The sequence below is a fragment of the Oryctolagus cuniculus genome, chromosome X (genome assembly GCF_051225735.1).
Source record: "Oryctolagus cuniculus isolate XC-2025 breed Fujian yellow rabbit chromosome X, ASM5122573v1, whole genome shotgun sequence".
NCBI lineage: Eukaryota > Metazoa > Chordata > Mammalia > Lagomorpha > Leporidae > Oryctolagus > Oryctolagus cuniculus.
Genome location: NC_142888.1, coordinates 5,859,830 through 5,884,952, shown reverse-complemented (window position 1 = coordinate 5,884,952; position 25,123 = coordinate 5,859,830). Strand labels below are relative to the sequence as shown.

At 43.0% G+C, this 25,123-nt stretch overlaps 1 protein-coding gene across 4 annotated transcripts; it reads left to right on the top strand.

The window, feature by feature from the left end:
- Window positions 1-133: 133 nt before the first annotated feature.
- Window positions 134-22,844, top strand: EIF1AX (eukaryotic translation initiation factor 1A X-linked). 4 transcript variants are annotated; one of them, XR_011385631.2, is made up of 8 exons: window positions 134-370; window positions 4,886-4,969; window positions 8,332-8,435; window positions 9,571-9,621; window positions 12,623-12,704; window positions 16,549-16,640; window positions 19,201-19,476; window positions 22,103-22,844. XR_011385631.2 is itself a non-coding variant. In XM_070067186.2 (7 exons), the coding sequence occupies exons 1-7, from the start codon at window positions 355-357 to the stop codon at window positions 19,204-19,206; spliced, it is 435 nt and encodes a 144-aa protein (XP_069923287.1). In that variant the 5' UTR covers window positions 134-354; the 3' UTR covers window positions 19,207-22,844. The 4 variants fall into 4 exon arrangements, 2 of the variants coding, with proteins under 2 accessions (XP_069923287.1, XP_069923288.1); XR_011385629.2 differs by having other exon boundaries at window positions 21,035-22,844; XM_070067186.2 differs by having other exon boundaries at window positions 19,201-22,844.
- The last annotated feature ends 2,279 nt before the right edge of the window (window positions 22,845-25,123 follow it).

The window sequence follows — 25,123 nt, the reverse complement described above, 5'->3', positions numbered from 1 at the left end:
GGCCACGCCTGCGCCATAGAGCCAGGAGGCGGGCTCCGCCGGCGGCGGGAGGCGGGGAAAAGCTACGCAAGCAGCGGTCTCCGCCGGCGGCGGGAGGCGGGGAAAAGCTACGCAAGCAGCGGCGACGCCATTTGCTGCTGCCGAGCGTGGGCGCCGGTGGATCTGGGAAGAACTCGGCCGCGAGACACCCGCGCACGCGACACGCTCCCCAGCGCTTGCTTCCTTCCGCGCGCTCCCTCTCGCCGGCCCTCGCGCCCCCCGGAGAAGACCCCGCCGCCGCCGCCGCCGCCGCCGCCGCCGCACTACAGCCATCCGGAAAGAAAGTAGAAACGCCGCGAGGCCACCGTCACCGCCATGCCAAAGAATAAAGGTAATGCCGCCCGGACCCCGGACCGCGGCTGCGCTCGGCCGAGCCTCCCCCGGCCTGCCCTCGGCCTCCGGGTGGCCCAAGCCGCAGTGACCTTCCCTCTCGCCTTCCGTGCCCGAGGCTGGGTGCCCCGCACGCTGCTCTCCGCTCGGGAGAGGAGCAGGAAAGTTACTCGTATTTCCCAGTTTGCTCACAGTGGGGTGGAGCCGACGCCATTTTTGTAGGGCCTCCTGAGGGAGAACGTGGGGTTTTGCTTCTGATTCGCGCCAGCCTGACCGCGGCGTGATGGGGACCAGGGGCGGGATGTTCCCGAGGCGGCCTGGGCTTTCCCGATCCGCCCTTGTGTCCTTACGGGGCCTGAGAGTCCAGCCCCGGGAGCAGTTCTGAACTTTAAAAGGGGGTTGCTTGCTCTGGCGACCATCCCATGTTCCTCCATCGGCTTCGCTGTAGGCACTTGTTCCGTATTGTTCAGGCTGCTCCCTGCCCCTTGTCAGCCGTGGGCGAAACCTCGATGCGTTTTTGAAAAGCTTCGTCTTTGGAGATTTACTCTCCTCCATCCCTTCCCAGTGTTTAACTTTATTTTTCCCCCCAGAAGACTTGCTCCATATTTAAGGCAAGTTTTCCACTTTTGCTTTCGATCACGTGTATATCGTGGGAACAAAGACCTTTAAGTTCCCTGCACTCTGAAGCGAAACGTTCACGAATGGTCAGACTGCAGGACGTTTGTGTTTTCCAAAGTGGAAGGGCCACTCTTTACAAGCAGAGCGCTCCTAAAAGAAATGCTTTCCGTAGTTGTAGTGGTTGTCATTTTATGCTACTTACAGTTTCTTGAAGACAAGTGTGCTCGTCGAAGTGGGAAAACCATTGTGTTTCCCATGGGAGAGGGGCATAGTGCACAGTCACAGGACGGCATCTTTGATTATTCATCCTTAGGACCTTCTTCCCCTGCCCCAGGCCTCCTTGGTTCTGTCCTACTTGACATTTCCTTTAAGCAGCTGTCGCTACCCACTGTCCCTGAGGGTACTTGAAGATCTGTGCACGTGTGGTTCCCACAGGACATTGCCACCTTGCTGCCGTCACAAATCTGACTTGCAGATTTTTTTGTGACAGGGACTTCTAATATTTCTAGGAAAGATGAGATGATAAACAGTATTTTTAAAGCCTTATAATTTTCTTTTAATCCATGCAATCCTGATTTCTTCTAACATCAATAGGTATCTTATCCTCGCTTTCTTTCTGGTGATGAGTTTTCCAGTATAAGTTCTAAAGAGCAGGAATAGTATTTGTCTTAATCACATTGAGTTGCTAGGACTTGACACCTGGGAGATGCTCAATAAATATTTGTTGCACCGAGTCACCCCTCTTTTGACTCCACCCTTAGGTAATTAATAGGTTCCCCTTTGGTTCCAAGGGAACAGGACTTTTTTTTTTTTTTTTTTTAAGATGTTATTTATTTATTAGAGAGGTAGAGTTACAGATAGAGACAGAGAGAGAGGTCTTCCATCCACTGGTTCACTCCCCAATTAGCCACAACGGCTGGAGCTGTGCCAATCTGAAGCCAGGAGCCAGGAGCTTCTTTCAGGTCTCCCACGCGGGTGCAGGGGCCCAAAGATTTGGGCCATCTTCTGCTTTGCCAGTCCATAGCAGAGAGCTGGGTCATACGAGGAGCAACCAGGACTAGAACTGGTACCCATGTGGGATGCCAGCCTTGCAGATGGCTGCTGAGCCAGCTATGCCATAGTGCCGGCCCCCACTACATATAATTTTAAAATCACCAATCCTTTGGGCTGCTCATAGGTGGTTCATTTGAAGAATTGTTAAATTCGGATATATAATCAATAAACAGCAGTTATGAATAATCCTGCCCCTATTTGGAGCATCTACTCTATAGTCTGAAGATCTGATAAAAATAATGGCTTGAAATACATTTCTCTCTCCAAGAATGCCTTAGATAGTGGACTCTTAATTTTCTTGGTCAGTAGCATAGAGCAATGTGACACTTGCCCAGGAGAGAGTAGGTGCACTTGATTCAAGGTGTTGTCTGTCTGTGTAGTAACCAGTTAAATTTTATTTTTTATTTGAAAGGAAGAGGGAGAGAGATCTTCCATCTGCTGGGTCTCTTCCCTAATGCCTGCAACAGCAAAGGCTACGCCTGACTGAAACAAGAACCCGAGTACTGGGGCTCCCATCTGCTGCCTCCCAGGGTGCACATTAGCAGAAAGGTGGATTGGAAGTGCTTAGCTGGGACTCCATCTAGGCACTCCCTGATGGGATGCAGGCCACCCCACTGCTACACCAAGTTCCTGCCCAACTTTTTATTTTATTTTATTTTATTTTTTTGAGTAGTATCTGGATTGGTTTTTTTAAAATTAATTGATGTAAAGAGACAGAGCTCCCATCTGCTAGTTCACTCTCCAAATACCCACAGAGCCTGGGAGCCGGGAACTCAGTGCAAGTTTTTGACAAGGGTGGCAGAAACCCAATCACGTAAGTCATCACTGCTGCCTCACAGGATCTCCATTAGCAGGAAGCTGGAATTACGAGCCAGAGCCCAGAACCTAACCCCTGGACTCCCATGTAGCACATGCATATCAACCCCTGGGCCAGACACCCACTTCCAGTTCCATATTCTTGATTCTTTCTAGTTGTGAATTTCTTCTGTTTCCAAGCTCTTGACATGAGTCCCTTGGTATCACTCCCACTTACAGGCTTTCTCCCACGTTTTGGAAATGGCTACCAATGTGGCTTAGGTTCTGGAATGGGAACAAAATACCCTCATGGTGGGAGCTAAAAGCAGAAAGGGGTTAGGAGTGAATCTGGCCATCCCTGCTCATCGACAAGTCTTAGATGAGTTACTTAACTTCGGAGCTTCAGTGAACTCAGTTGGTAAGGCAGGAATAAGTGATATTCCCTGATTTGCCGACTGAGTAAACACAGGTTGTAATTGCATAGTATTTAAGGGTGTTGTCAGTGTGGTCATGTAACACAAACAGATATTAAGGACTAAATTTGTCTTAAAAAGAAGTTTTTTGTTTTTATTTAAAAGGCAGGGAAACAAGCAGACAGATCTTCCTTCTGCTGGTTCACTTCCCAAATGCCCAGAATGCTTGGTTTGGTTCTTGGGCCAAAACCAGCAACCTGGGACTCAGTCTGGTCTCCCACATGGATCAGAGGGACCCTACACTTGAACCATCACCTGCTAACACCCTGTGTGCACATTAGCAAGAAGCTAGAATCTGAAGTGGAGCTGGGACTCAAATGGAACCCCTGTGATATGGGATATGAGTGTCCCAAGTGCTAAACACTCATGCATAAATTGTTTTGAGTAGGGATTTCAGTATTTATAGTACCCTGCTACTGAAAGTTTGGAAAACCAGAATTCTTTGTCTAGACACTCCTTCACTTTATTTTGGAAGCATCAGGTTCTTTGTATAGGACCTGGCTTCAGAAGACACCTAAGGGGTGGAGGTGGAGGGAGTGAAAGGTGGAGGTGGAATGGGGCAGCAGGTTAAGCTGTAGCCTGCAGTGCCAGTGTCCAATATGGGCACCATTTTGAGTCCCAGCTGCTCCACTTCCCATCCAGCTCCTTGCCAGTACACCTGGGAAAGCAGCAGAAGATGGCTCAAGTATTTGGGCCCCTGCACCCATGTGGGAGACCTGAGTGAAGCTCTTGGATTGTGGCTTCTGCCTGACCCAGCCCTAGCCCTTGTGGCCATTTGGGGAGTGAACCAGTGCATGAAATGTTTCTTTCTCCACCTCCTCCCCTCTCTGTAACTTGGCCTTTCAAATAAATAAAATCTTAAAAAGGCATAGTAAGACTTCAACTTAGAAGAGTATGTATGGAGTTGTACTTTTTTTTTTTTTTTTTTTTGGAAAGGAGGGTGCTAAAGTGGAATATTTTTCTATATAACTTTATGTAATACTTGCTGTTGTATTTTATGTCAGAAACTTCCCAAAAGGAAATTCCAAGGAGGGTAGAAGGATGATAATACATTAATGTTTAATATGGTTGGTGAATGTAATCTTAATATGATTAAATAACCAAATTAGGTAAAAACCAAATTAGTTGAACTTTTGTTTTTGTAATCCTTAATTTAGTTTCTTTTCATACTGTTTTTTTTTTTTTTTTTTTTTTGACAGGCAGAGTGGACAGTGAGAGAGAGAGACAGAGAGAGAAAGGTCTTCCTTTTGCCGTTGGTTCACCCTCCAATGGCCGCCGCTGCAGCCGGCGCACCGCGCTGATCCGATGGCAGGAGCCAGGATCCAGGTGCTTTTCCTGGTCTCCCATGGGGTGCAGGGCCCAAGCACCTGGGCCATCCTCCACTGCACTCCCTGGCCACAGCAGAGGGCTGGCCTGGAAGAGGGGCAACCGGGACAGAATCCGGCACCCCGACCGGGACTAGAACCCGGTGTGCCGGCACCGCAAGGTGGAGGATTAGCCTATTGAGCTACGGCGCCGGCCTCATACTGTTTTGCAGACAATTAATGTCTTCCTCTTTAATTTTTTTAAACCATTAGGTAAAGGAGGTAAAAACAGGCGCAGAGGTAAGAACGAGAACGAATCTGAAAAAAGAGAGCTGGTATTCAAAGAGGACGGACAAGGTAAGCTTTTTCACAAGTTAAGACTCTTAGATTGATTTATTGGAGAGGCAAAGTTGCAGAGAAAGACCAAAATCTTACATCTGCTAGTTCACCCCCAAAATGCCCTCAACAGCCAGGACTTGGCCAGGCCAAAGCCAGGAACAGGGAACTCCATCTAGGTCTCCTTCGTGGGTGGCAGGGACCCAAGAACATGAGCCACCTTCTGGAATTTTTTAAAGATTTCTGTATTTGAAAGAGAGTGTTTCCTTCTGCTCATTTACTCCTGAAGTGACTGCAGCAGCTGGGGCTGGGCAGGAACAAAGCCAGGAGCCAGGAATTCCATCTAGGTCTCCACATCATGATGGGGGCTCAGTGTTTGGGCCATCTTCTGCTGCTTTCCCAGGTGCATTTGCAGGGAACTAGGTTGGAAATGGAGCAGCTGGGACTTGAACTATATCGCTCATATGGGATGGCAATATTGCAGGTGTTACCTTAACCTGCTACACCACTCTATCAGCCCTGTTAAGACTTTTTTTAGAAATATCTTTTTTAAGTATGGAATTTCAATCTGTAAATAATCCTAGTAGTAAATCTCATGTCCCTTTTGCTCTTCTCTATTTCTTGGTCATTTCCTGATCTTTTCAGTCTGTACTGAGGATTGGTGGTATTTCTGGAAACATGCAAGTTTCCTTCCTTCCTTCCTTCCTTTTTTTTTTTTTTTTTTTTTTTTTTTTTTTTTTTTTTTTTGTGACAGGCAAAGAGGAGAGAGAGACAGAGAGAAAGGTCTTCCTTTTCCATTGGTTCACCCCCCAATGGCCACTGCGGGTGGCGCACTGCAGCTGGCGCACTGCACTGATCTGAAGCCAGGAGCCAGGTGCTTCTCCTGGTCTCCCATGCGGGTGCAGGGCCCAAGCACTTGGGCCATCCTCCACTGCACTCCTGGGCCACAGCAGAGAGCTGGACTGGAAGAGGAGCAACCGGGACAGAATCCAGCACCCTGACTGGGACTAGAACCCGGTGTGCCGGCGCCTTAGGCAGAGGATTAGCCTAGTGAGCCGCAGCGCCAGCCAAGTTTCCTTGTTTTCTATAGACACTTGAATTATAACTAAGAATTAATTGTATAGTTCAGAGGGAATTAAGCCTGCAAAGCTGTACTTCACAATTCTGTTATTTGGAATAATGATGGGATTTTTTGTTGGTAAGTGGTGCTACACAGTGTGTTCATTAGACCATGGGTTTTTGAAGGATGACTTCGAGGTTGTTGAAAACCTCCCCCTTCTCCAGTGCCAGTATGTGGTTCTGTTTAGTTGAAGACCTGCTACTTCTTTCATCATAGGTCTCCTCAGAGCACATGACTTCAATGTATTGTGTACCATACTTAGGCAATTTAAAGCTACATCTATGGTATAGCCCATATCCCTGTTTCTCCTGCTGTCCCAATAATTTTCAGCACTTTAACAAAGAACTGTATTACCTTGTTACTGATTTTGTATTTTTCATTTTTTTGAGGGGGGGATTGGAGTGGAGGTAGAGAGAGCTCCCGTCCACTGGTTCATATCCAAATGACTAACTGCTGGGGTTGGAGATGGGAGCTGGGAACCCAAATACTTGAGGAGCCATCACCAGTGCCTCCCAGCGTCTGCATTTTGCAGGAAGCCATGTCGAGACAGAAACTGGAGGCCAGTGTTAAATCCAGCTACCCCGATACGGGGACATAGATGTCAGCCGTCAGGAAACATGCCCACTCCCTTTACAGAATTTTTGGTGAATTTATTCATGCTGTACAGATAAACCACTAAAAATGAAACAAATTTTTAGGCTAAAAGACCTTTGATTAGCCTTAGTCATTCTTGCCTCTATTAGCATTTGTCTTTAGTGGGACAGCTAATAATTGTTGATATTTTTTCCCCACTTTGCAAGAGTTTCCCCTCTGAGTTCACCAAACTTTTTTTTTTTTTTTTTTTTTTAAGATTTATTTATTTATTTGAAAGGCAGAGTTAACAGAGGCAGACGGAGAGAGGTCTTCCATCCGCTGGTGCACTCCCCAGTTGGCCGCGATGGCCGGAGCTGGGCCAATCTGGAGCCAGGAGCTTCTTCTGGGTCTCCCATGTGGGTGCAGGGGCCCAAGGACGTGGGCCTTCTGCTTTCTCAGGCCATAGCAGAGAGCCAGATTGGAAGTGGAGCAGCTGGGACTTGAACCGATGCCCATATGGGATGCCAGCACTGTAGGCCGTGGCTTTACCTGCCATGCCACAGCACTGGCCCCTCTCACCAACCACGTTAAGGCACTTGAGAGGGTACTAGGCTCAGTGTATTCTGAGTCATTTACTTCCAAATGTCAACCCTTTGGATTCCTGGGTACCCTTTTAGCAAGATTTTGGTTGTTAAAAGTTTACACCCCTTTCTTTTGCCAAATGTATTGAAATTTTGTAAGATTTCTTCTAAAGGTTCTGAGAAAAAGGCCAGTCACAGTTGGGCAGAGTTCTTAAATTTTTTTTTTTTTTTTTTTTTTTTTGACAGGCAGAGTTAGAGACCGAGAGAGAGGTCTTCCTTCTGTTGGTTCACCCCCCCAAATGGCTGCTATGGCCGACGCAGTGCGCTGATCTGAAGCCAAGAGCAGGGCCCAGGCACTTGGGCCATCCTCCACTGCCTTCCCGGGCCACAGCAGAGAACTGGACTGGAAGAGGGGCAACCGGGACAGAATCCGGCGCCCCGACCGGGACTAGAACCCGGGGTGCCGGCACTGCAGGCGGAGGATTAGCCAAGTGAGCCACAGCGCCCGCCCAAATTTTTGGGAGACAGAGGCAGAGAGATTTTCTGTCCACTGGTTGACTCTCAAATGCCCAAAATAGCCAGAGTTGGGCCAGGCTGAAGCCAAAAGTGCAGAACTCTGTCGATCTCCCGCCAAGTACTTCCGCCATCACCTGCTGCCTCCCTTAGCAGGAAGTTGGAATCAGAAACAGCCAGGATCGAACCTAGGGGATGTGGGTATTCAAGCAGTCTCAGCTGCTGCACCAAACACCCGTACCTGGCCAGGGATTTGAATGTGACAGACTGATGAGGTATAGTGTACATTTTTTGGACTAGCCGCCTTGACTTGGGTAGAGAATACAGTCATGAAGACAACTACCAGTCTACTCATTAAAAATAAGTAGATAATTCAAACATGTGAAATACTACTGGAGTCTTGGTTTTAATTCTGACATTAACTAACTTGGTGTTTATAACTCTGTTGTATTTATTTATGCTTTTACTACTATATATATTTATTCCCATTCAGTATACCTATGTGTTCTTACTTGTCAGTTTTGTTTGGGTTATTTAGTTGCTTTTATCAGAAGTGAACAGTATCCCATACTCTTTTATTCCTGCCCTCTGTCCAGAGTATGCTCAAGTAATCAAAATGTTGGGAAATGGACGATTAGAAGCAATGTGTTTTGATGGTGTAAAGAGGTTGTGTCACATCAGAGGGAAATTGAGAAAAAAGGTATGTGTGGAGATTTGCTTTATTCTAGTATAAAATTGGTTATGGTGAAAATGCTTTATAGGTTTTATGGGACAAGGGCCTCATTTTTGTAAGTTCCTGGAGGATTTACCTATGTTTGACTTACCTATAATGTTAAACAGCAAGGTCTTTAGTGTTAATTCTGTTGTTTAGAAAATCATTTGCGTTATCTGTGTTGTATCCCTGCCTGAAAGGTTTAACCTGAATCTGAATCATGGAGAAGGAATAAATCCAAAATAATGAGACATTCTATAAAACAAATAGCCCAGCTTTTAATAAAATGTCATGAAAAAACATCTGGAGAGCTATTCCAGCCTCAAGGAGACTTAAAATTTGATGGTTTACAGTATGTGACCATTGTTTCAGTTCTGGTGTGGAGACTGGGGAGATAGCAGGAAAGGATATTAAGAAAATATGACTATGAATTATATTAAGTAAATGTTGAATTAATGTTAAATTTCCTGAATGTGATCATGAATGGGTTGCCTGGTAAAGTAATGATTAGTTCACTGTCACAGTAGGTGTTATTTATTTATCAGATTGTTTGAAAGTCCCAACACACACACACACACACACACATTAATTTAGTATGTGAATCCTTCTGTTTCCAATCTAAAGAGATTTTGGAAGCTGTAGGGGTTGGGAGTATGAAGAAAGGGAAGATAAAAACACATAATGTTTTGTTTTCATGAAATAGATAATAACCACTTCACAAATAATTTAATTTATAAACCAGTCATTGTTCTGAAATTTCTTGATTCTTTGTTTTTATTTATTTATTTTAAAAAGATTTATTTATTTATTTGAAAGTCAGCTACACAGAAATTTTCCATTCACTGATTCTCTCCCTAAATGGCCACAAAGGCTGGGCTGGACCAGGCAGAAGCCAGGAGCTTCATCCACGTCTACTGGTTCAGGGTCCCAAGGACTTGGGACATTTTCCCCTACTTTTCTAAATAGATTAACGTAGAACTGGGTTGGAAGTAGAGCAGACAAGACTTGAACTGTTGCCCAGATGGGATGCTGGCATTGCAGGTGGTGGTTTAACCTGCTTTGCCGCAACACCAGCTCCAATGTTTGTTTTTAAGTATAACATACAGTGGCTTTTCTTTTATAGGTTTGGATAAATACCTCAGACATTATATTGGTTGGTCTTCGAGACTATCAGGTAAATACTATATTTAAATTTTTCATTGTTTACTAGAGCCGTTTCTTAAGAGCTAGTTTGGTTATCTTTAATCAAAATTTGGGAACCATTACTTGAGGCAATACAGATGAGTGTTTAAAGCTCTCATTCTACCTAGTCTTACAGCTTGGTATTGGAGAAAATAAGACAAGGGCACAAGTAATTATATCATGTACATTCTGGCGTAAGTATGTGCTATGAGTTTAGATGAGCACTTAGGGAAAAAAGGGTTGTTGCCCTTCGTGGTTTCTACCCTGACTCATTGAGAGTCTGAACTCGATTTGATTTCCACCTGCTAAAATTCATCCCCATGTAATTATCTCTTTTTAGAGTCTTGATTCTACTTTGATTTTTAAATATATATTCCAGAATAAAGAATGAAAAGCTTCACTTTAAATCACTGATTCTCAACTATGGGTTATTTTGCCCTCCAGAGGACATTAGCAGTGTCTAGAGACATTTCTGATTATCAGAACTGAGGGAGGGGTGAAGCATTGCCAGCATATGTAGTGGATGGAGACCAGGGATGAAGCTGAGTATCTTACAATGCATAGTATCACATCCTGCAACAAAGAATTTTCTGACCTTCAAAATAATCAGTGGTCCCAACATTGAGAAGGCCTGCTTCAAATTCATAGCATTTTAATGTTCATTTTCTTCTTTTGATTGCAACAATGTAAGAACGGTTGTTTGACAGTAAGGACGGCAGTGTTGTGAAAGGAGTAACATTCCAGCTGTACAGTACAGCCAGCACTAAGTCTTTTGATTTGTAATCTCCCATGATTGGTCTTCTGTGTCTTTGCCATTTAAAGGGTAGTCTGGTGATAAGTAACATCACTGTGTCCTGGGAGCTTGTTAGAAATGCAGGGGTTGTGGTGTGTGGTTTTTTTTTTTTTTTTTTTTTTTTTTTTTTTAAACAGGCAGAGTGGACAGTGGGAGAGAGAGAGAGAAAGGATTTCCTTTGCCGTTGGTTCACCCTCCAATTGCCACTGTGGCCAGTGCACCGCACTGATCCGAAGCCAGGAGCCAGGTGCTTCTCCTGGTCTCCCATGGGGTGCAGGGCCCAAGCACTTGGGCCATCCTCCACTGCACTCCCTGGCCACAGCAGAGAGCTGGCTTGGAAGAGGGGCAACTGGAATAGAATCTGATGCCCCGACCGGGACTAGAACCCGGTGTGCCGGCGCCGCAGGTGGAAGATTAGCCTATTGAGCTGCATCACCGGCCTCTTTTTTTTTTTTTTTTTTTTTTTTTTTAAGATGTATTTATTTCTTTGAAAGGCAGAGTTACACAGAGAGAGGTCTTCCATCTGCTGGTTTACTCCCCAATTGGCTTCAATGGCTGGAGCTGCACCAATCTGGAGCCAGGAGCTTCCTCCAGGTCTCCCACACGGGTACAGGGGCCCAAGGACTTTGGCCATCTTCTACTGCTTTCCCAGGCCACAGCAGAGAGCTAGATGGGAAGTGGAGCAGCCAGGTCTCAAACCGGTGCCCATATGGGATGCTGGCGCTGCAGTTGGTGGCTTTACCTGCTACGCCACAGCTCCAGCCCCAGAAATGCAGATTATTGAACCCCACCCCGGGCCTCCTTATTTAGAACATGCATTTAACAAGATGTTCATGGAATTCTATATACTTTACAAGTTTAAGAAGTACTGATCTGAATTCCACTGCCTTTGAAAAAAAATTTTTTTTTTTCAGATTTTATTTTATTTTTGAGGTAGAATTAAAGACAGACAGACAGAGAAAGAGGTCTTCCCATCCACTAGTTCACCCCGCAAATGGCCACAAAGGCCAGAGCTGAGCTGATCTGAAGCCAGGAGCCAGGAGCTTCTTCCAGGTCTCCCACATGGGTGCAGGGGCCCAAGCACTTGGGCCATCTTATGCTTTCCCAGGCTGATCCAGCAGAGAGCTGGATCAGAAGTGGAGCAGCCGGGACTCAAACCAGCACCCATATGGGATGCCAGAGCTGCAGGTGGCGGTTTAGCCTACTATGCCACAGCGCTGGCCCCACTGCCTTCGAATTTAAAGTAATCTTTTTTTTTTTTTTCTGGTAACTTAGATTCTTTTCTTTTTTCTCCTCTTTCTTCTCTTCTCTTCAGGCAGAGTTAGACAGTGAGGGAGAGAGAAAAAGTTCTTCCTTTCCTTCCATTGGCTCACCCCCCAAATGGCCGCTATGGCCGACGCACTGCACCTATCCGAAGCCAGGTGCCAGGTGCTTCTCCTGGTCTCCCATGGGGTGCAGGGCCCAAGCACTTGGGCCATTCTCCACTGCACTCCCTGGCCACAGCAGAGAGCTGGACTGGAAGAGGAGCAACCGGGACAGAATCCGGCGCCCCGACCGGGACTAGAACCCGGGTGCCGGCGCCACAGGCGAAGGATTAGCCTAGTGAGCCGCGGCACTGGCCAACTTAGATTCTTTTCTTTTCAAGTGAAGGAAGTGTGGGTATTCTAAGGCATTATTTTTGAGTGGAATATTTGTGTCAAGAAGCCCGAAGAAGTTTTTAAAGCACAGATTCTTGTCTTTACTTCACATGTACTAATGTGTCTTCAGGAGATATAAAAGCTCCACAGGAAATTCTGATTGACATACCCTAAGCAGCACAGAGACATGGAAAAGTGTATTTCCTTAGAGCATTATAGTAGTCTCAGGTTTTTTTAATTGCAGTGCTTGATCACCCTGCAAATTACAGTCCCAGGAAACTTTGATGTTTCAAAAGACTTATAATCAAAGGATAATAGTTAATAATCAAAACGATCGAGTGTGCATAGTTCTTATTAAAATGAGATCTGTAAATATCTTTCCTCAGCTTATTGTTCCATCTTTCAATCATGTATAGTAACCTTCTTTCTTGGTTAAATCCAAGGATGTTTTTCAGAGGTTATGAAGAAACTTTAAAATATGGAAAAGGCTTTGTCAATCTGAAAATAATTTTATATAGCATTTTATCATGATCAGTTTTACTTGTTACTTGTCTCTCTTTAAGGATAACAAAGCTGACGTAATTTTAAAATACAATGCGGATGAAGCTAGAAGTCTGAAGGCGTATGGCGAGCTTCCAGAGCATGGTAATGTCTGAGTTATACTAACATGTTGTGGTTAGGTGAAAAAATATTGGTAGAATGTTGTGGATTTTGCGTGTCTATTTTTGTACTAAACATGATCAGTTTCAAGACTGCCTATTACACCATCTTCCTAAAACCAATAGGTACAGTTGAATAGTGTCTTAGAACCTACTATATCATTTCTAGTATAGTGTTAGGCTACCACAGTAGTTCTCCAATTTTCTGGTCTCAAAAGCCCTTTATGGCAAGGATCAGCAAACTAAGCTTTTTTCTTACAGTACCTCACTGCTAGAATTCTGTTCATAATAAATGTACTTCTGGTGAGGAGTTATACTTTATAAGCCTTGGACTTTGGTGTGGTGCCAAAGAAATAATTTTTTGTGGTACTTATTTTAAAATTCCTCAAGAGATTGTCAGTGTTCATCTGTGTTAAAAATGAAGGAAAACAGTTACGTATTGTTGATTTTTATAGTTTTCAAACCATCATATCCTTGTATCAGTATCCCATAGGGTTTTTGTTTGTTTGTTTTTGTTTTTTGGCAGGCAGAGTGGACAGTGAGAGAGAGAGACAGAGAGAAAGGTCTTCCTTTGCCGTTGGTTCACCCTCCAATGGCCGCCGCGGCCGGCGCACTGCGCTCGCTGATCTGATGGCAGGAGCCAGGTGCTTCTCCTGGTCTCCCATGGGGTGCAGGGCCCAAGCACTTGGGCCATCCTCCACTGCACTCCCTGGCCACAGCAGAGAGCTGGCCTGGAAGAGGGGCAACCGGGACAGAATCCGGTGCCCCGACCGGGACTAGAACCTGGGTGCCGGCGCCGCAAGGCGGACGATTAGCCTAGAGAGCCACGGTGCCGGCCCCCATAGGGTTTTGTTTTTTTTTAAATTTTACTTATTTATTTTCATTTTATATGAAAGGCAAAGGAAGAGACAGACTGTGATACATTCCTTCCCCTGGTTTACTCCCTGAATGCCTGCATCAGCCAGGGCTAGATCCAATTGAAACCAGGAGCCCAGAACTCAAGGTCTCCTGTATGGGTGGCAGGAACACAGATATTTTAGCTGTCACCTTCTGTCTCCTAGGGTGTGCGCTAGAAAGAAGCTAGAATCGGGAACATAGCCAGCACTTAGACCCAGGGATTCAGGAGTGTCAGCCAGTAGATAAACTGTGGTGCCAAATACCCATACTCCATAGGGTTTTTTGTTTGTTTGTTTTAAAGATTTATTTTTTTATTTGAAAGTCAGAGTTAGACATAGAGAGAAGGAGAGGCAGAGAGAGAGAGGTCTTCCATCCACTGGTTCACTCCCCAGATGGCCGCAAAGGCCGGAGCTGAGTCAATCCGAAGCCAGGAGCCTCTTCTGGATCTCCCACATGACTTCAGGGGCCCAAGGACTTGAGCTGTCTTCTATTGCTTTTCCAGGCTTTACCCGCCGTGCCACAGTGCCCCCCTCATAGGGTTTTCTTCTGTTTTCTCCCTCCAAATACTAATGTAGTATTTTTTTTTTAATTAAAAAAAAATATTTATTTAGAAGGCAGAGTGACAGAGAAAGAAATCTTCCATCTGCAGATTCACTCCTGAAATGGCTGCCGACAGCCCTGGCTGGGCTGGGCCGAAGCTGGGAGTACAGAACTCCATCTGGGTTTCCCACATTGATGTCAGGGGCCCAGGTATTTGGACTATCATCTGCTGCTTTCCCAGACACATTAGCAGGGACCTGGATCAGAAGTGGAGTACAGGGGCCGGTGCTGTGGTAAAACTGCCGCCTGCGGTGCTGGCATCCCATATGGGCGCCTGTTTGAGTCCCGCCTGCTCCACTTCCGAATCCAGCTCTCTGCTATGGCCTGGGAAAGCAATAGAAGATGGCCCAGGTCTTTGGGCCCCTTTTCCTGTGTGGGAAGCTCCTAGCTTTGGATTGGCGCAGCTCCAGCCGTTGTGGCCAAGTGGGGAAAACAAGTGAAGTACAGTGCTGCAGGCAGAGGCTTTACCTGCTACACCATAGTGCTGCCCCTAGAATTTGTAATTTCTGTATCCCATTATTAGCAGATAGAAAAAAGTCTGTGATATAAGATAGGAATTTGCAAACTTGGACCAGGTAGTGATTACTTCAGTCTTCACAGGCCATGTGGTGTGTGTTACAACTACCCCGTTCTGTCATTGTAGTGCAAAAGCATGGCTACTTTGGATAAAACTTTTTTTTTTTAAAGATTTTTATTTATTTGAGAGGTAGAGTTATAGACAAAGACATTGGTTCACTTCCCAAATGGCCGCAATGGCTGGAACTGCACCGATCCGAAGCCAGGAGCTTCTTCCGGGTCTCCACATGGGTGACAGGGGCCCAAACACTTGGGCCATCCTCTTCTGCATTACCAGACTATCAGCAGGGAGCTAGATCAGACGTAGAGCAGCCAGGACACAAATCTGCTCCCATATAGAATGCTGCCATTACAGATGGCTGCTTTACCTACTTCACCACAATGCCGGCCCCAGTAATACATTTTTAATACAGAAAACATAAAACAAAAATGCTTCTGATAACCTCATTAAAGGGGAAATGTACTTTATACTATATTGTGAGCCTGAATTTTTCACTTGGCAAATATTTTTGACTCCACTCTGTATGCTTTCAAAAAAAAAATTTTGTTCGAATGACCATAAGAGAGGGGGAGAGCCAGAGAAAGAAATCTTCTATACACTTCTTCACTCCCCAGTTGCCCGCTGCAGCCAAGGGTGGGCCAGGCAAAGCCAGAAACACAGAACTCCATTCATGTCTCTGTATGGATGACAAGGACTCAAGTACTTGCCGGTCATCTGTTACCTTCCCAATTGCACTAGCAGGATGCTAGATGGGAAGCAGAGTAGCCAGGGCTCAAACCAGCACGCTGATAGGGAGACAATACAGGTATCCCAGGTAGTAGCTTAACTCACTGTGCCATAAAGCCTGCCCCTTCTTGTATATACTGAAAAGCACGGTTTTACCTAACTATGAAATTATTTTCTTGGCATATCTGTTCTAGAAAATGCTAGTTAGTATATTGGCAATAGGACTAGCATGTCCTTACTCATTTTCATTGCTTATGGATATAGATGTCTTGTTTAAATCTTTGTGATTGATGAGTCTGATTAATGAATTAGCTATTCTCTTGAGAAAATGTTAGCATGTGCTCAAACTTTGAAGCCCACCTGGAAGTTGTGAAAGCTTCAGAATTAGTGTAATTGGAAGCTACCAAAAATGTCTTTGTGAACAAAAGAAAATTATAGCACAAGTGCTGTCCATTTGACATAGCAGTGACCTTCCAGGAAATTTTGTTGTATAGTATATTGCTATGTATAGTAGGGTTGATGAGTAGATGTTGGAAGGCTTTCTTCCTTTACTTTTTTTTTTTTTTTTTTTTTTTTTTTAAGATTTATTTGAAAGAGTGACAGAGATTTTCCATATACTGGTTTACTCCCCAGATGGCCACTATGGTGAGCTCTGGGTGAGGCTGAAGCCAGGAACCAGGAACTTCATCCAGGTCTCCCATGTGGGTGGCAAGGACTCAAACACTTGGGCAATCTTCGGCCATTTTTCCCAGGCCTTTAGCAGGGAAATGGATTGGAAGTGGAGCAGCCAGGAAACGATCTGGTACCCATATGGGATGCCAGCATTGCAGGCAGCGGCTTTACCTGCTGCACCACAGCACCGGCCCCAGGAAGGCTTTCCTTATAACGAAACTGTGAACTGTTACAAGTTGGCTGATGAGAGCATCCTTTTAGGATTATGACATTGAGTATCAGACCCACTTCTTAAAGTGGGCAGATGCTCGTTTTAATAACATCTTAATTATATGAGTGCATGTGTTTGTATCTTTAGCGAAAATCAATGAAACTGATACATTTGGCCCTGGAGATGATGATGAAATCCAGTTTGATGACATTGGAGATGATGATGAAGACATTGATGATGTAAGTAGATATACCTCACGTTTTCTGCTTTCTGTTCGTGGAAATCCAGAGAGAAACCTGCTCTTTCCCTAAATTCCTTTAATTCTAAGAATTAAAGACTTCCTGCTATATTTTGAGTCTTATCAAAGAATTGAAATATTCCAAAGTATTTAGAGGCCAGCTGATCAGTCTGTTACTTTTAGAATTCTTAAAATCCTATTCAGTGTTTCTCATGAAAAATCTTAGTTATTGCTTTGGCAGTATGAATGTCAAGCCCTTTATTCATAACTTGTTTAATTAAAAATATCTGAAGAGATAGCTGTTAAATTTAGTAGGCACTTGAGAAATACAAGATCTTATCAAAGGGGCATTCCTTCACAATTGAATTGTTAGTATATTGAAAGAAAAATCTTGTTTCAACTTGATATGAAGCATTGAATTAGAACATACACTGAAATCCTTGTTAAAATGGTGGCCTGTTGCCAGTTAGTGTATCTGATGAGTATGCACTGTTGGCAACCTCTTGATTTCTGGTTAGTGTGTTTACTTTGAGGAAAGTATTTTTCCTAACAGTAAAGCAATAGTGCCCATAGGAGTGAATGTTTCACTGTACTTCTGCTTCACAGAAGTTTATATTTGAATGAAATTGTAACTTGGTCATCTGGTGGTATAAAATATTTGATTATTACGATGATATCATAAGTTACTCTTAGATCTGTATTGGGTCCTTGGTTTCAACCCTCTACGTAAAATGTAGTTCACAAGCCACCTCCTTATATATTCCAATAATGTTTCATTTGCCTCAAAGTTGAAGTTTTACAGTACCTAAAGAAGTTGTTCCTGACCAACATTGTACAATAAAATTACCAGATTTCAAAAAATGCACACCTGGTCTTGGGGGAATAGGATGTAGTCACCACATGTGAGAGCTACCGAAATTCTGCAATTGACATTTTGCTGTGTAGTCTGCAAGGGAGAGTGATTCTAGAATCCTCTGTTGATACCAGAATCCAAGAATGTCCAAGTGCCATAAATAAAATTGCATCTGTGAATTGCTTATAATGCATAACACATTGTAAATAGTTGTTATACTGTATAATTCCCAGTTGGTTGAGTCTGCAGATGTGGAACTCAGGAACATGGCAGGGTGTGGGGAGGCTGATTTATTTATTTGAAAGCAGTGCCCACAACAGCCAGGGCTGGGCCAGACTAAAGCCTAGAGCCAGGAATTCCACCTGAGTTTCCCATGTGGATGGCAGGAACGTGTACACTTGGACCATTACCCACTGCCTCTCAAGTGCTTCATCAGGAAGCTGGATTGAAAGTACAGAGTAGCCAGGACTTGAACCTGGCACTCAGATATGGTATGCAGGCATCCCAAGTAGCATCTTAACTGACTGTACCACAGTGATCCCCACTCCCCATCCTGTTTTGTATTTTGATGCATCTCTAAACCATTTAGAATAATCATAAATACACCCCAGTGTGCATATGCATTTTAAAGTTTTAAACACTACAAGGCTGGCATTGTAACACAACGAGTTAAGCTGCAGTTTGTGCTGGCATCCCATGTTGGAGCCCTGGTTCCAGTCCCAGCTGCTGCACTTCCAATCCAGCTCCCTGCTAACGCTCTTGGAAAAGCAGAATGTGACTCATACCTGAGCCCCTGCCACCCACATGGAAAACCTGGGTTTCAGGCTCCTGGTTTTGGCCTGGACCAGCCTAGGCCATTATGGCCATCTGGGGAGTTCTCTTATGACCTGAGAACCTAAGCTATTTCTCCAGATGGTTTATAGGCATCCTAGTCATCGCTGTAACCAGATTGACCTAGGAAGAATTAGATCACATTTGTCCTGTTCTTTTTTTAAGATTTATTTATTTATTTGAAAGATAGACTGACAGAGACAGGCAGAGAAAGAGGTCTTCCATCCCCTGGTTTCCTCTCAAATGGCCACAAAGGCCGGAGCTATGCCAGTCCGAAGCCAGAAGCTTCTTCCGGGTCTCCCACATGGGTGCAGCGGTCCAAAGACTTGAGCCATCTTCCACTGCCATACCAGGCCATAGCAGAGAGCTGGATTGGAGGTATAGCACCCGGGACTCATATCCATATGGGATGCCGGCACTGCAGGCAGCAGCTTTACCCAGCATGCCACAGCGCTGGCCCCTCTTTTCCTTTTTTTAAAGATTTATTTATTTATTTATTTATTCAAAAGTTAGAATTACATAGAGAGTGAAGGTCAATCTTCCATCTGTTGGTTCACTCTGCGGATGCCTGGCAGTGGCCAAGGCAGAGCCAGGCTGAAGCCAGGAGCTTCATTGAGTCTCCCACGTGGATGGCAGGAGCCCAAGCACTTAGGCAATCTACTGCTGCTTTTCTCAGGCCATTAGCAGGGAGGCGGATCAGAAATAACATGAGCAAGGAGATGATACAGATTATTGATGGCAGGCTGGGACTTAGACAAACCTGGCGCATGGACTTGTTTCCCAGATAGCCTACGATGGTGAAAGTCTTCCTCATAGGTAGTAGCGTTGGAATGTGAGGATTTTTCTTCCTTTACTATGATGTTCCTTTCTCTTTCAGATCTAAGTGGAACTCAGCATTTTACATTCCAGTTTTTCCGAAGATTGTCCTGCAGTTTGGATTTTGGCCGTGACCCTTAAAGAAGATTGAAATTTCATTAGCATGATTGCAGTTTGTTAAGGCAGACTGATTTATTTCTTTGAAAACTGATAATGTTGAATGATCTTAAGTGAGATGTTAAGGCTACCTTGTTCTTTTGATGTAATGGAGCTTATGGGTAGAAGACCACATCTATTTAAAAATACATTACTGCCTATCCTGCTTTGACCACTTCCAGTAAGTAAATAGATGTTTTGAATAAGCCATTTGTCTTGTACTCATTATGGATTCTGAATAAGCCCTAGTTTTGACTAGTCTGTACAGTGTGTTCCTGTATACTCTAGTTACGTAGGTGTTTCCTAAAATGTAAGGAAGACAGAAATCTGCATTTGAAGTAAAAAATGATAAGTCTGGTTTTCATATTTAAGTAGTATATGGCTATTTTTATACTAATTTTGGTATCATACACATTCTTTTCATGATCTTATTTTGCCATAAATATATCTATAAAAAGCATTTCTAAAATGTAGTTTTTAAGAAACTGGGTTTTAATAACAATTTTGAATTTGTAAGGTTGGTAGTTACAGAAATTGATCACTAGGTGGCACACAGTTATCATTGGAAATATTGATATAATTGTTGACTTTTTTTTTTTAACTTACTATGGATAGGAAATTTCCCAACCAAAAAATTGATTATGTGCATGTATGTAAAATATTTTTACAGAACAAAAAATTATGTTAAAAGTGTTATTTTTCAGACGTCATATACATGTAAGCTACAATTTTGAGTGCTTTATAAACAGTTAAAGTATATATAAATGAGATTTTAATTTTGTGACAACGTGTACAAATTAAACCTTTTTCAACCTATCCCTAAGCTAAGGAAAGAGAAGGAAATAATAAAAAAATGGTCTCCAGTTTCCGAATGGAAGAGAAATACAATAAAATATTATGCTGCAGACTACATTATGCCCTTACTTTGTGCTAAGGATACATTTTACTTGGACAGATTTTTGTTTTTCCCTTGTATTGGGAATTTCTGTTTACGCTTCCTTATTCAGTTTTTAGATATCAACTCAAAAAATGAAGTTAAGGTTGGACTAATTATTCAGCCACACTGAAATCATGTGCAACTTGAAAAAAAGACCTACATTGTATAGATTGTGGAATTTTTCTTCTTGATTTCCAAAGAACTTTTCAGTAATGAAATATAATACACAAGGCAGTAAACACATACATGGCTTCAAAATACCTTCACATGCCTTCAAAAAAATAAGCAAATCTTCTTGAATCATACTCTTGCTCTGATTTCTTAAATGTGCAGACTCTGGATTCAAAATCTGAGGTACTGTAAAGCATTAAGTTAAAGAATGGCAATTTGAATAGAATGTATAGTTGTAACACCTGTTTGCTTTTCTTTGGAATGTCTGAACACTTACCTAGGTGGAATGGATCTGAGGCCAACGGCTGGTTTTTAATATTCATGGAAAACCAGCCTTGAAAGATTTATTTAGCGATTGTCTTCACCCGCAACCTAAAGCCAAGATATTTAGGCTCCTGTACATAAAAGTATTTTGAAAATTTTATGGTATCTATAGATCCTTCCAAGTTATTTTATCAAGAGTATTTGATCTCTGCATATGTGATACAGTTCCTATTCAGGATAATATAAGTCGGACATTAGTTTCTCTACTTCAGTCCTGTAATAGATATGGTTTATCTAGAGAGTTTTTAAAATTATGACTATGACCCCAATTCATGTATTTGCTGGTGATATATTTTTTCTTGTCTAGGTAGTAACCACCCAGTCTAGTGCTGTTGCATCCTGGAAAATCTCAAATCATGATTAAAATAGTTGAGGTAAAGTTGTAGCTCATGCAACACTACTTGGGGGAATTATTTTACTAACATATATTTGATGTGGAAATTTTATAGTTCTATTGATTAGATTGTACTTCAAGTAAGGAATGGAAGTGGTCCTCAAGAATTTGTTTTTACTTTTTTTTAGCTATATTCTTTGGCTCCTATAATATACTATAATGCTAAGAAAGAGAATAAAATATTTGAGAAATCTTAAGAATGATGGTTTTACTCCTAAGAGGGTATAACAGTTACTACTCATGAATTTGAGAAGGTTGGATTTTTTGTGCATTGTTCCCACTTCCAGTTACAATATAAATATGTTTAACTAAAGTGACTAAATAACCAAACCAAGCATTTGTGTGTAAAAAGACTTGCCAAGATTTGATTGTTTAACTTTGATTTGTTTGTTGAATCTTTCTTGAACATCCATCTTCTAAAGAGGCTTCTTATCGTTAAAAAGTATCCTCAAGAGTCTGTAAACTATGCATGGTGGAATTGCTTCTCTTTTAGTGAGGAATGGCCATTGGTTTACTCATCACATCTCTGGAATCATGACTAAATAGTTGCTTATAAAACTCTTTGTGACTTGTACTTTAGCTTAATCTCATCTGTCTTACATAAACATTAAGTTATGATGTTGACATCTTTAATATAAGTATAAGCTGCTGTCAGTATTGACTTCAGAATAATTCTGAGTAGTCAAATAGATAAAAGCATGTTTTGAATAAAATACCTAGCTAGATTTCTACTGTGTACAGATTTAACATCCAGTATTGACTGGCTTGACAGTTAAAAGTATCAGAAATGAAAGGTTCTTTGTGTTATCTGACTGTCATAATTAAAAGGATTTGTGTTGGTATGATGTTTATTGTTATCCTGCTTAGTAAGGATAAGTTTCACTTAGACTTTTGGGATGCACATGAACTTTTGCTCACTACTTTGTTTTTGGTTTACTTTCAACCACCATCCTTTTATCCTTGCTTTTTTTTTCTTCCTAGTCAAAAAAGAACAAAATCTGAATCAAGTCTTACTGCAAGTGTGAAAAGATACTAGGCTCTCAGGTATCAAATGAGTACCACAATTTGGAGAGTGTATTGGACTTGTCTTCCCAGCTGCCAGGTATTTCTGAGGCAGTGTGCTGGAAAGAAGAACGTGGGTCCTGGGCTCAGATAGCCTGTACCCCAAACCCTGTAAGATGGAGATAAGAACACTACTGCCTCACAGAATTATGGGGGAGGATTCATGATTTATAGATTTTTTTTGGATGTGTAACACCTACAGCAGTGTCTGCCTCTTCACTTGTTATCCACGATTGTGTGTGATAGAAGATGCATGTCTTCTATATTCTCTTTGCCATTTGTTTATTTGCAGTCTGATTCCTGTGAAAGAAGGAACATGTGGAATATAGTACATTCATGTCAACACGATCTTTAATTGCTACCAGCTTCATTTAATTAAACATGAGACTAACAGATGGAAGTTCCTGAGTTGCTTGAAGATATTTTCCAGAATTTCAGCTGCTCTATAGTACATTAAAGTTTATTAATATTAATAGCTCTGATAACATTTTCATTTTTAAGTCTTTAATGAATCCCTTTATGTCCTTTTACTATATAGATTAATGACAGCTCATTAGTGCTGACTGATTTGCAAGTTTCCTTTCCCATCATTTGGAAATGATGTAAAGAAATCACATGCAAACTAGTGCAATTAGAAAATAAAATATGAAACGACTTTCAACAGTGTATACAATTTGATTCTTTACAAGCTGTTTATAACATTTTAAATTCTTACATTTTGTTCTTGGTGTTTTGTTTTTTGAAAATCTGAGATTTTAGAGGCTGAATATAGTTTTTATTTTTGTCTCCTTTTGCTTGTTTGATCTGAATGAATCCATTTAGTCATATTCCAAATACAGGATTATATTTTCTTGGTGAGTAAACTTGCTACAGACCTCTGCTGAAGAAGACATTTTCTAATGGTAGATCAGTTCGTCAGAATAACCTGAAATTGCCAAAATCTCATTCAAACAGACTTTTTTATACTCTGGATACCTATGGAGGAAGTAGATTTTTTTAAAAAAAGATTGATTTATTTGAAAGAGCTACAGAGAGAGAGAAGGGTCTTCCATCCAGTGGTTTATTCCCCAATTGGCCGCAACGTCCAGATCTGCACCGATCCAGAGCCAGGGGCCAAGAGCTTCCTCCAGGTCTCCCACACAGTTGCATGGGCCCAAGGGCTCGGGCCTCCTTCTACTGCTTTCCCAGGCCATAGCAGAGAGCTGGATTGGAAGTGGAGCAGCTAGGTCTCAAACTGGCCCCTGTATGGGATGCTGGCGCTTCAGGCCAGGGCGTGACACAGTGCCAGCCCCAGAGGCAGTAGATATTTATACTCCTGGCCAACTTACTCACTGTTAAAAGGCCAGTCTTCATTCTAATTTTTTTTTAATGATTTATTTCTTGAAAGGCAGAGTGACAGAATCTTCCATCCACAATGGCCAGGGCTGGCTTGATCCAAAGCCAGGCGCTTCTTTTGCATCTCCTGTGTATGTGGCAGGGGATAAAGCACTTGGGCCATCTTCTACTGCCTTCCCAGGTGCATTAGCAGGGGGCTGGATTGGAAATAGAGCAGCCAGGACTCCAACCTGTGCTCATAGGGGATGCTTACACCCTAGGCAGCAGTACCCACTATACCACAGTGCTGGCCCTGCAGTGTTTTTTCCCTTCACAGTTTGATAATGGTAGGCCAAAAGTGGGGCCAAAATCTGTCAAACCCCATTACTAATCTCTCTACTGTCAGACATGAAGTAGGGTTTTGCAGGTTTAAGTTCAGTACATAGTTACGATTTTTAAACAACTCATAAAAATCTTAGGATAGGGGCTGGCACTGTAGCATAGAAGGTTAAACCTCCATCTGCTGTGCCGCCATCCCACATGGGTGCCGGTTCGAGTCCCAGCTGCTCTACTTCTGATCCAACTCCCTGCTAGTGCACATGGGAAAGTGGTGGAAGATGGCCCAAATACTTGGGCCCCTGCACCCAAGTGGAGGACCCACAGGAAGCTCCTGGCTTTGGTCTGGCCCAGCTGTGGCTATTTGGGGAGTGAAACAGTGGATGGAAGATTGATCAATCTCTTCTCTGTATTCTGCCTTGCAAGTAAATCTTAAAAAATCAGTATAATGAAAGTTTTCTTAATTTGATAAAGTTTGTTAATGAGGAAGAAATCAAACTTCTGTGCTTTCCCACAATGATCAACACAGAAGACATCTGTAAGCATACGTTTGTATCTAGACACCAGTCAAGCAGTCAGGGGGTCCTCCAATTTTTCTTCTTAAGATTTTTTTTTATTTATTTGACAGGCAGACATCTTCCATCTGCTGATTGACACCCCAAATGCCCACAACAGCCAGGTCTAGGCCAGGATAAAAGGAGGCAAGAACTCCACCCTAGTCTCCTACATGGGTGGCAAGCTGCTGCCTTTGGAAGTGGAGCAGCTAGGACTGGAACCAGCACTCCCATAGGCATCACAGACTGGCTCAAGTCACTATGCTGCAGCTCTGGCTCTTCAATTTGATTTTGATATACCTGGAAATAAAAGGTTGAGGGCTCAGTCTTCACAACTGCTTCTGTACCCCCATGCCAGTGCGAGCTGCAGGTTTTGATCGGTTAATAAGTGGTTACCTCAGACCCCTCAGGTTTGATCAATTTGCTGGAAACTCAGAAACACTGCTGGGTTTGGTTTCGTTTCTAATAGAGGTTATTACAAAGGATAAAAATGGACACCAGGTAAAGAAAAGGATGGGGGAGATCCGGGGGAAAGGAGGTGGCACTTCCATGCCTTCTGCTGTGTAATATCCTCCAGGAGCCGTTATGTGGTGACTGTCCAGAAGCTCTGAGCCCTATCTCAGGCTAGAAGTCATTGACCACCGTTGATCAGCTGAATCTTCAGCCCTTTGTCCTCTGCAGGTGCAAGGTGTGGCAGGAAGTCCCAAACCTTTAATCTTGCCTTGGTGTTTGTGGT